The sequence below is a fragment of the Brachionichthys hirsutus genome, chromosome 7, assembly GCF_040956055.1.
Source record: "Brachionichthys hirsutus isolate HB-005 chromosome 7, CSIRO-AGI_Bhir_v1, whole genome shotgun sequence".
NCBI lineage: Eukaryota > Metazoa > Chordata > Actinopteri > Lophiiformes > Brachionichthyidae > Brachionichthys > Brachionichthys hirsutus.
In genome coordinates, this window is record NC_090903.1 from 5,064,248 (window position 1) to 5,075,190 (window position 10,943).

A 10,943-nucleotide genomic window follows, 5' to 3' on the forward strand; every position below is an offset into this window, starting at 1 on the left:
ATTTTGTATATTATTGACTACTTTATACAACTTGAGCTGTACTGTTGTGACCTTGAACGTGGTCTAAATGTGAAATAAAAACTGCGTTGCCAATAGTACATTGCCAGCAGTATTTTTTCCATAATAGTAATAATAAGTAATGTGGAATTTTTAACTTTAAAAAAGGGTTAAATTAAATACATTTTAGGTGTTCATTTAAACACTGGTAATGAGTAAATATTTTAACCCTCTTTTAGTGTTACATATACTCTATATATCAGAGTAGAACTTGAACACCTGAGGAGTACAATTTTAACTCAGAAAAGGGGGTTCAAGATTAACTCAAAAAAATTAGTTACTTTTACTCAGCTCTGGAGTACATGCGTTGGTAACGCATGTACTCCAGAGCTGTACTCCAGAGCTGTACTCCAGTACATGCGTTGGTAACGCATGTACTCTAAAATTGAGTTGTTTCTGACTCACAGGGAGTTTATTTCTAAGTGTCAATATTTGCTGTGTATATATAAAGCCACAGAAAACAATAAACTGCAGCTCATTTATTCTGATATTCAAGCATTATTATTATTATTATTATTATTATTATTATTCAGTTTGGGTCTAAGTTAAAAAAAGCATCAAACACAAACCACCGCGTTCCCAAAGACATTTCTCATTTCAGAATTCTGCTCAACGTTCCGATCGCGGCTCCCCACGGCCTGATTGCAGCAGAAGCAGCGGTTTGAAACCCAAACCCAAGCCCACGAGCAACAACTGAACGCGCACATACCTTCATCTCTCAGCGACTCCTCTGGACGTCCAGCGGCGACTCGGAGGCTGGAAGCAGAGGATGGAGACTGTCAGAGACGCTGTCAGAGACGCTGTCAGAGACGCTGTCAGAGACGCTCAGCCCAAAACGAGACCCGCTTGTTTTGATGACATCACTTCTTCACTGCTGGGCGGCGGGCGCACGTACACGCACGCACGCACACGCACACGCACGCACACACACACGCACACACACACCGTCTGCACATTAAATCTTCTTTCATTGGTTTCTTGGATTTCATCCCGGGGCTGTAATTGATTTAAAGAAAACTCACATAAGGCTTGCAGCGACTACTTTGGGGGGGGGGGGGGGGGGGGTTAGAGGCAATGTTTGCGTCGCAAAGTGAACGGTGCCCCCCCCCCCCCCCCCCCAAAGCCGTTTTATGTAATGCCCAGTGGCTCTCTAGTCTGTCAGCAGCCACTCTCTCGGCTTGAAAGGCGAACAAACACTAACTTGGTCTGTGCGGAACACAGAGGCGACCCCCCCCCGTACGCATGTACGGATAATAAAAGGATGCGATGGGTGCTGGTGGGTTCGCGGCGTGTCCGCCTTGCACCGCACCGAGGATGACGCCATTTCTGCAGCCGAGAGTCGCCCCGGATCGGACCGCTTCACCTCCGCTTCTGTTGCTCCACGCCGTGAATCCGACAGCAGAAATAGAGCGAGCGTAATAACGCTGTCTCCCCCGGGACGGGGTCGAGCTGAGCGGAGTGAGGACGGGTCCGTGCACACCCCCCCCCCCCCCCCATAGAACGTTCGCTGCCGCTGACAGAGAAGCAGAACGGCTCGCAACAAGGTCAGGCCCGGGGGAGATGTGTAATAACACAGTAACAACGCGATGATGCGCGTGTAATAACACAGTGACAACGCGATGATGCGCGTGTAATAACACAGTAACAACGCGATGATGCGCGTGTAATAACACAGTGACAACGCGATGATGCGCGTGTAATAAAGCAGTAACAACGCGATAATGCGCGTGTAATAAAGCAGTAACAACGCGATAATGCGCGTGTAATAAAGCAGTAACAACGCGATAATGCGCGTGTAATAACACAGTAACAACGCGATGATGCGCGTGTGATAACACGGTAACAACGCGATGATGCGCGTGTAATAACACGGCAACAACGCGATGATGCGCGTGTAATAACACGGTAACAACGCGATGATGCGCGTGCACAACCATCTTATTGTTCTAACGCAAGCCAAGGTCGCAGCCCCGTTGTCGTGTCTGAAGTCATCCTCCCCAGACCAGTGATCGATCAACAACAACAATAATGCCCAGAGAGAGGCAGCCTGAAACCCGATACCCCCCCCCCCCGACCCCCCCACTGTGATTAAATACAGCCTCGAGTGCATTTCAACATCGGGTTCTGTCCAGTCGGGTTTTTTTTGTCACGCAAAGCGACGTTAAAATGTGCAAAAACGTGAATGGTCGCGCAGCGAGAATAAACAAGTCCCTCCGGAGGAGAAGGGGAAATAGTCCGCCTTGCTTTCTGCTCATTGCAGCTACAGCTGATCAAACGGACGAGCTCCGGGGGACACGGGAGCAAGTGAACCGGGAAGAAGCGCAACGATCCCGGCGTACAAGCACAAAAGAAGAACCGGACGAATGCTTCTGATCGGTGAAACTACGCGGGCCGAGCGGCGGCTGATCCCGCAGCGACGCCGGAGCTCGTGGCTTCGTTTACCGTCACTTTTGATGGGAACACCGCGGCATGATCTGCTGCTCGACGGCCGCCTCTCGGAGGATCCCTCCGCTCACCTCGGCTAGCATGACGCTAACCTTTCAGTGCGTTCGTCCGGCTGGCTACACAGCATAACTTTGTTATCGAGCAGTTCGAGTTGTTGTTTTTTTTCCTGTATCGATGGCTGTCGATTCACTGGCGTCGCATTCATTCATCCCAAAAAAAAATCAACCTAAAAGGTTGTGTTTTTTTTTGCAGTATTTAGTTGTTAAGTTAGCTTTCAGGGTCAAGGTAAAGAAGCGAGAGAAATGTCTTCAACATAGCGATGAACAAAAGCAGGCTTACCTGCGCTGTCAAGTTGGAGAAATACTTTCGATGAAAGTGATCAGTAATCCGTGGGATCATTTATGTGAGAAATGTGACGGGATTTAATGTCGTCCGTTCGCTCCGAGTTGATGTCGGAGGCGGATGGGGAAAAGGGGTTTTCGCAGAGCGCTGCTGTTTGCCTTGTTGAATAGCTGTTCCTCTAGCCTAGCTTCCTCCCCCCCCCCCCCCCCCTTCCTGAGAATGATTGACGGAAGTGTTGACCCTGCCTCTCACTAAATTCCCCTCGCTGATTGGTGGGTATATCGAAGGGGAATAACGTAGCAGCTCAGGATTGGCTGATGGAGAAGGAAAAAAAAAAGTCACGGTATGGCGTACAACGTAATTCTACTGGGCGATTCCACACAAACACAGCGGCGAAAAACACAGGAAAAACTACAACCCCCAGCGTAAGGGCAACAATTTATGTTCGATATGTATTACAGCCCGGGCCGACAACGCGGGGTCTGTTTTTTCTTTTCGTCTGGCCTACAGGTCTAGAACTCGTATCGGGTAACATAAGAATATAATTCTAACACACCCCGGTTACATTCTCCACCTCCTCTGCGCTGCTCCGAAGCATTTATGGGGAGTTGAACCAGATCAGCTTCTTCCAAAAAACAGTGTCTGTTATTATTATACTGCGATAGTTACGCTAAATGCTAGCATGACATCCAGTGGAAATAACAAGTCTCATATGGACTACAACTCATATGACGGTGTGGATGTGAGAGTCATGTGATGTACCGTAGTCGGTAAAACGTCGAAGTGCTTTTATTTCCAAAAATATTTGATTATTAGCAGAAATGCGTAACTGTGGTATAGCGATGCTATTATGTTAGCTGCTAACGCTAGCTAAGTAGCATGACCGGCGGAGTCAGTGGATTTACACACAACAGAACGAGGTAGGTAGAAACGCCGGAGGAAGAGAACTGTACAGCAGTAACGCTCTCCTTTATATACTAGTACTACTACTACTACTACTACTACAGTATATGAGTTTTCGGGGCACTGTAACGTTGACTTCTATAGTTTAGATTCAGGTTAATTTATACACATTGTTAGTGTGTCTGTAAAACTGGCTCCAACACAAATGTAAAGTCGAGTTTTCTTTTCACAAGCTCAACCCAAACTAAACTAAACTAAACTATGTAACCACGGCTCTCTGTTTCAGCCCTCGTTTAAAGTGAAGTTAACATATCTTGACTTCTATTTGGCCCTTTTTTGTTAGATCAACCGGATCCGAGTAGAATACGAGTTGCTGTGAGGCTACTCATCAGTTTCAGGAGTCATTTTATATTTGTCTTGTGTATCCAGTCATGTCATCAAGAGAGCTCGGACATAAAACACATAAAGAAATGAAACCAGTTATCAGAAATGTTTTTCAAAGGGTTGCTTTTTACTTTCCTACTTGAAGTACATTGCAGCGCTTGTACTTTACTTTTACGAGCGTAAAATAGTTGAACGCATACTAATAATCTTATCAGTCATATTTTCCCACACGAGTAACTTTTATTTTCTTCTTGAGCCAAGAATGAATGTTTTCTTGCCACTCTTGATCAGTGTCAATTGTGTACAAGGATCTTTGTGTTATTTTTTTTCTCCAATATAGATATTTGTGAACTTGAAGCGATGGCCAGTGACACACAAACCACCTCAGAACGAATTCTGCTGGAGCCGTACAAGTACTTGCTGCAGCTACCAGGTGAGGCTTTTTCTGTGCCGGTAGAATCATGGAAGAGGCGATGACAAACGGGCACGAGGCTGAAAGTTCATTAAAAGCTGCGGTCTGCAAGCTGCCTTTTATCTCAAAGATCCTAGAGAAGGTCATTCATAATATCGTGGATATTTTCCAGACTTTAAAATTCTAAATCTGGCAGGCAGAACTATGTACGTACCGGTAAGTCTTACTGATCATGAATCTTTCTCTGCTCCTCTGTCATATAGGGGTTCCACAAGGCTCAATTTTAGGCTCCCCTGCTTTTTACTTTGTACTTACTTCCTGTGGATTCTATTTTTTATTTTTTTTTAGAAAACTTGGCATTTCCTTCCATTGTTACGCTGATGACAGTTGGATTTATGTGCCGCTAAAGAAAAAAAAGATGCTTCCTCGGTTAAACAGCTTCCGTTTAAACTGCATGGATGGCCCTAAACGTTTTAAGTTTCAACGAAAAAAGAATTGATGGCGTTTGGTCCCAATGGAGAGACGATTGTCTCATCTAAAGAAAATGGATGGATGGGTAAATTAAGATGAGCTGTGGAAAAACAACAAGCCATTTAAATTGAATCAGATTTGTGTGGTCTTGTACTTATATTTGAGGCTATTTGAACTAGAACTTAAAGCAACAAGAGTTACTAAACTGTGTGCAGTTCTGATTCTTTGTGAGTGGAGAAGTGACTGAGATTGCATCAGGAATTAATTTGGGTAAATAGGACAAGTCCTATGAGTATTGGTTGGTTGGGATATTTTGCTCTGTTGCCATGCCCCTTTCTCATTTATTAAAGCTTATTGACGTTAAGAGATCATGTCAGTATCCAAACCTGGATCTTTTTGTCATAGTTTTGTTTTATATATTGACCGGCTTGTGTTCGATTGTACCTCATCACCGTTTTATATTGAATTGATTGTTTTGTGTTTTATAACATTGAGAGCAGTTTCAGTTATTTTTTTTATTTTTTTTTTGGTTTCTGAAGTACTAACACGCTCTCCCAGAGAAGCTGGGACGCTGTGTAAAATGTAAATAAAAGCAGCATGTGGTGATTCGTAATGATGCAGATACAAACTGATTGATGGAAATGTTTTTATGTAGTGTTTGTTCCAATCTGCTTGACCTGATCACAACTGGACTCGAGTCTAAATACAGGTGTGAAGGCATTGAGGACTTATTTAACCTCTAAATGCTCAGATTGCATTCAGAGGTGGCCACGGTAGCGGCGTGACGCCGTTTGACCTCATGCTCAGCGGATGTCGTCTGTGAAACGACAAAGAAACACAACGGGCATGATGGATTACACACCGTCTGATTTACATTTGGTTCACATGTTGAATAATGCATAATAATAATAATCATTAAATAAATAATTATCGAGTCGGGAGAAACTTCTGCTTCTGGCTAATTCTTAATCATTCACGCTTTTCTTGTAAATTCGGCAATAAACGTAACACAATAAGTCTCTTTCCATGTTAAAAGTGTTTGTGCAGCATCGCCCTACCAGAAGTCCTCGTCTCTCCGTCTAAAGCGCAGCTTAGCTTCCTTCCAACATTCAGCCTGTTTGAACTGATTTACAAAAGAAAAAAAGTGTTTTATTTACTTAAAAGATAAGTTTACAAACCACTTGGCTATTTTTTTCTTGTCCATTAGAGAAGTTCTAAATGTGAAAATGTGTACGCATTGTTTCCGCTAAGATACTCGTGAACTGACCTGCGGACGATAACATTTCTAAAAGTCTGATGCAGCACAAAAACAACGAAGCAGTAGAGCCGCAGAACAGAGACTCGGCTCAGTGTTGTTTTTCACTATTACAGTGATTTAATATTTGTTTTCCTCTCTTCTCAGGAAAGCAAGTGAGGACTAAACTATCCCAGGCGTTTAACCACTGGCTTAATGTTCCAGAGGACAAACTGCAGGTGAGAAAGCCGCTGCTTCAGCTCTCTTAACATCCACGCTTGTCTGCCGTTTATTATGCGGATGAGCCCACAAAGGCGGAAACGATGCCGTGGTTGCTCGGAAGAGGCACTATATTTTGTAATGCAGAATGTTGTATCAGCTGAGCTCCTTTCAAACGGAATATAAACAGAACGGGGAGCGTTCATGATTCATTACGGGAATTTGTTATTGCACCAGAGGATCAAGTGGAATGAACACAGAAGCTGGGCGGTTACCACGTTCTGTACTTGACTGGTCAGTAAGTTGTTTTTACTTTCCCACGGAGATGCTGTATGCGCTCATTTGTAGGACGTAAAGATATTATTTTGTTTTGGTTCGGTTCTCTGTGAACGGTTTGGCGCTCAGAAGGCGGATTCCTGGTGACCCAGGCAGGCGTTTGTCTTTGAAGAAAAACGTGCCGTAAATGTTCAAATGACTGAAACGGACCCGTTCGTACAGTCTGCTGACACGGCGACCTCGGGCATACGTGTTTCTGCACTGGATAGAACTGAACGAGTAAATGCTGCTTCTACTTGTTCAGGTATAACATAGATAATATGTACCTGTAAAAGAAAAGTTCCTGTAATGGGGTGCTTGAAACCTTCTGTCCTGGGGAAGCGTTGCTTTTCTTTTAAACCATGTAGGATTAAGTGGGATATTTATACAGCGCGTCATTTTCAGTTGCATTTTATCTGTACACGAAGGTTCCCCGGGACCTCGAAGAGCTTTCATCAGGCCTTTTTAGATTTTTTTTACGGTGAGACACGGTCCGCGCTCCGTGGGGCATTTTAAGAATATCAATAAGGTTGTGTTGTATCGAGCCCTTTAATTGGCTGCTGCAGTCTTCTGTTGTTTCTATCCGGGGCTTCCTCTCTATGAATGGGTTTAAATACAGGTCAATTGGTTTATTTCTCTCAAATTGTGCAAGATTAAACTAATTTAATTCTCAATTAGTTGTGGTATGATGATGCAAAAGTGAAGCACGGCAGCAGGCAAAAAGTATTCCAAGGTTTGGTATGTTTACACGGCCGGTTGTTTTCAGATCGGTTTACTCCAGAGGGTGGTGTGTTCAGACATTCTTTCCTCGACCGAGTGGCTTCATCTTGTTTTCCTGTGAGCAAAGGATTAGCATGATTCACATCTCAGGCTAATTACACCTCCGCCCATCTGTTGCACCGTTTCTTGAATGCTGCAGGTGAAATGGCGTCTGAAAGTACGCAGCGGGCCACCGGTGCGCGAGCTCCTGCGTTCACATTAGCCGGCAGTAATCTGGTGTTGCTGAGCAGGACCCTCCCCGCCGTCCACCATGTGAGAACAGGCCTCTGATCTCAATACGCTGTTAGCATTAGCGTTGTCTGGTGCTGGTCACGGCGCCGACCGCTCCGGGCTGTCCGGTGTATCGTTGGGTTTTCCGGAGGCCTTGTCTTCCCAGTTTCCTGAAGGTTTTATAACAGACCGAGGCATCCGGAGTTTGCACCGTCGCCTCCGTCGTTCCCTCTTCCAGCCGCCATGTTTCCACATTTAATGACCTGTTTGAGCCTTAATAAAAGAAATAGATGCGCGTGGAAGAGTAATAAAGTTGTGGGTTGCTTCTGAGTGTTTATTGAATATGATAAAGAGCCCCCCCCCCCACACACACACATTCTGTGTGTGAGGGCGGCTCCGTAAACTCCTGCTGAACCCACCGTGCACGCTCCTCATCCTCATTAGCTCAGTCGCCGCCATGGAAACAACCGTGCCTTCAGACGGATGGAGGCAGCGACAGTGGCACCCTGTCTCTTTCATTTGGTCATAAATGTTTTATAAATGTAATTATCTACCATTTGTTCCTCTTTACGGAGGGGAGCAGCGCAGGGTCTGCCGGATCAGTCTTCTAGTTGCCCCTGTTCTCTGTGACGGTGTAGAAAAAGTTAGCTTTCATATCGTCTGCGCATGTCATCCATGAAAATGTCTGCTGCCTCCAGCTTCGGGTGGATTTCGCTGTGACCTATCCAGCGAGAGGTCAGCAGGTTTATGGACGCCGCCGGCTCCTCTTTAAACGGCAGCAGACCCTGGATCAGGAGTCCTTAGTTAAATTCCGTTTAAAGGATTTCTACAGGAAATAGTTCAGTTGCAGCTTAACTCAGTACAACCTAACTATGACCTCACTCATAAACACGAGCTCTGCTGAAGAAGAAAACGAATATGTGTTTATGAGGAAGCAGAAGGATCACCACCTCCTCACGCTGTAAAGAACTGGATGAGGAGAGGGAAAGCAGCCGAGGACGAAAAGATCTACTTTACGTGAAGCTTTTTGGCCACTTCAGAGGAGACTGTCTTCCATCTTTGGTTCTGTCTGCAGTGGAGCAGCGCAGAGAGACGGTGTAGACGCAGCGCCCTCTGCTGTACGGAAGGTGAAATGTACCGTTTTACACAACCTGGTCGAGTCTGCACAGAATAAAAGCGTAAAGAAACAGTGAGCGTGTGTTTGTTTGACTCTCCATCCACGGATAAAGGTGTCATTTAAGGGTGCGCTTGTTTTGCTCGTCTGTGTTCGTCCGTGTTCAGGTGATCATCGAGGTGACCGAGATGCTTCACAACGCCAGCTTGCTCATAGACGACATCGAGGACAGCTCCACGCTGCGGCGAGGCTTCCCGGTGGCCCACAGCATCTACGGCGTTCCCTCCGTCATCAACTCGGCGAACTACGTCTACTTCCTGGGCCTGGAGAGGGTGCTGACCCTGGAGCAGCCGGAGGCCGTGCGAGTGTTTACCAAGCAGCTGCTGGAGCTGCACCGGGGTCAGGGTCTCGACATCCACTGGAGGGACACCTACGCCTGTCCCACGGAGCAGGAGTACCGCGGCATGGTGCTGCAGAAGACCGGGGGGCTCTTCGGCCTGGCCGTGGGGCTGATGCAGCTCTTCTCGGGGTGGAAGCGGGAGCTGAAGCCCCTCCTGGACACGCTCGGACTCTTCTTCCAGATCCGCGACGACTACTGCAACCTGAGTTCTCGCGAGTACGGCGAGAACAAGAGCTTCTGCGAGGACCTGACGGAGGGCAAGTTCTCGTTCCCCGTCATTCACGCCATCTGGTCCCGTCCGGAGAGCACCCAGGTGCAGAACATCCTGAGGCAGCGCACGGAGAACGTGGACATCAAGCGGTACTGCGTGGACTACCTGGAGAAGGTCGGCTCCTTCGCCTACACCCGGCAGACGCTGCGGGACCTGGAGGCCGAGTCCTGCCGCCTCATCGGGGAGCTGGGGGGGAACCCGCAGCTGGAAAGCCTCGTCAGGCAGCTGAGCCGGATGCATCACGAAGCCGAAGCGGCGGCGGCGGCGGGGGGGTCCGGGGCTGAGCCGGCCCCCACTGACATCGCCCCACGCTAGCCGCTGCACACTCCGCCTCCAAGCACCCAGGACAAAGTACCGGCATGTTTCACTCTAAATAGCGTCGCGGCTCAGTGAATCCTTAAACTTGGATTCTGCGACTCCGTTCCGACGGCCAGCAGCACAACGTCTGACGTTCTCTCACGTTCTCCGTGGTTCCTTCACGCCTCGGCAGCTTCTCGGATTCTAGCGCCTCTGTGCCGTCTGGAAATGGGAGGTAACAGCAGCAGATTAGAGCGTTCCCTCTGATGCCGACTGCAGTGTGAATGATTCCTTTCTGATTGGTTGTTGTTTAGAATAAGATGCTTTGTGGCTCCGTCGTCGTGGAGCCGACCCTCGAATCGTCTGCTTCCTGTGCCGCGTGCGGCGCCGTTCCCGTACCAGAGTCTGCTTCCGCTTCGTTCGGTTCCTGCCCTTCACCTGGTTTCACGTCTCCCTCCTCACAGCCTCATTAATATTCATCCCTTCACGCAGCTGACATGATTTCCAATCTGCTGAATAACGAGGCTCGTCTCAGCTTCTGAAATAAAATGTTAACTCTGTGGAGTCGAACTCTTTTGAAGTTTTTGATGCGCTAATTCTCCGGGGATGTGCGGCGACATCGACTGAGGCCGTACCTGCAGTTTGGGTGAACGTTTACGTGTATTGTGGTTTGAATTCCACCCATAAGTGAATTCATGAACATGAAATTGACGTGCTTTTCTGTGAACTTGATCTGAAATGCAAAGCAGCCATCTTAAAGCCCGTATTATCTACTAAGGCTGACTCACCGGGGGGGGGGGGGATGCATCTATTCATCAATGTCAGCGTCTTGGACGTCTGGGAATTAGCGGTTCCTCTCCTAATTTCCCTTCCGTGCTTCTACAAGCGGAGAATTTAGATTTTACTCCGTTGCCATGTCGATGCAGGACTTGGAAGTTTGCCGCTGCAACTCCTGCAGAAAGAAGCATAAGAATAGATCAAATAAATATGCATTAAAAGGAAGCCTCCAATGGATTCAGGCACGCGATGAAGCTTACTAAAAGCCTCCCGCCGCTCATTTCTTCTTCTCTGACGCGTGTGAGGTTGATG

At 47.1% G+C, this 10,943-nt stretch overlaps 1 protein-coding gene across 2 annotated transcripts; it reads left to right on the forward strand.

The window, feature by feature from the left end:
- The first annotated feature begins 3,427 nt into the window (after window positions 1-3,427).
- ggps1 (geranylgeranyl diphosphate synthase 1) lies at window positions 3,428-10,408 on the forward strand. Of its 2 annotated transcripts, XR_011105563.1 has the most exons (5): window positions 3,428-3,764; window positions 4,472-4,564; window positions 6,417-6,487; window positions 9,054-10,089; window positions 10,169-10,408. XR_011105563.1 is itself a non-coding variant. In XM_068741316.1 (4 exons), exons 2-4 carry the CDS (start codon window positions 4,492-4,494, stop codon window positions 9,870-9,872), a joined length of 963 nt encoding a protein of 320 aa, XP_068597417.1. In that variant the 5' UTR covers window positions 3,428-3,764; window positions 4,472-4,491; the 3' UTR covers window positions 9,873-10,408. The 2 variants fall into 2 exon arrangements, 1 of the variants encoding a protein (XP_068597417.1); XM_068741316.1 differs by having other exon boundaries at window positions 9,054-10,408.
- Window positions 10,409-10,943: the final 535 nt, after the last annotated feature.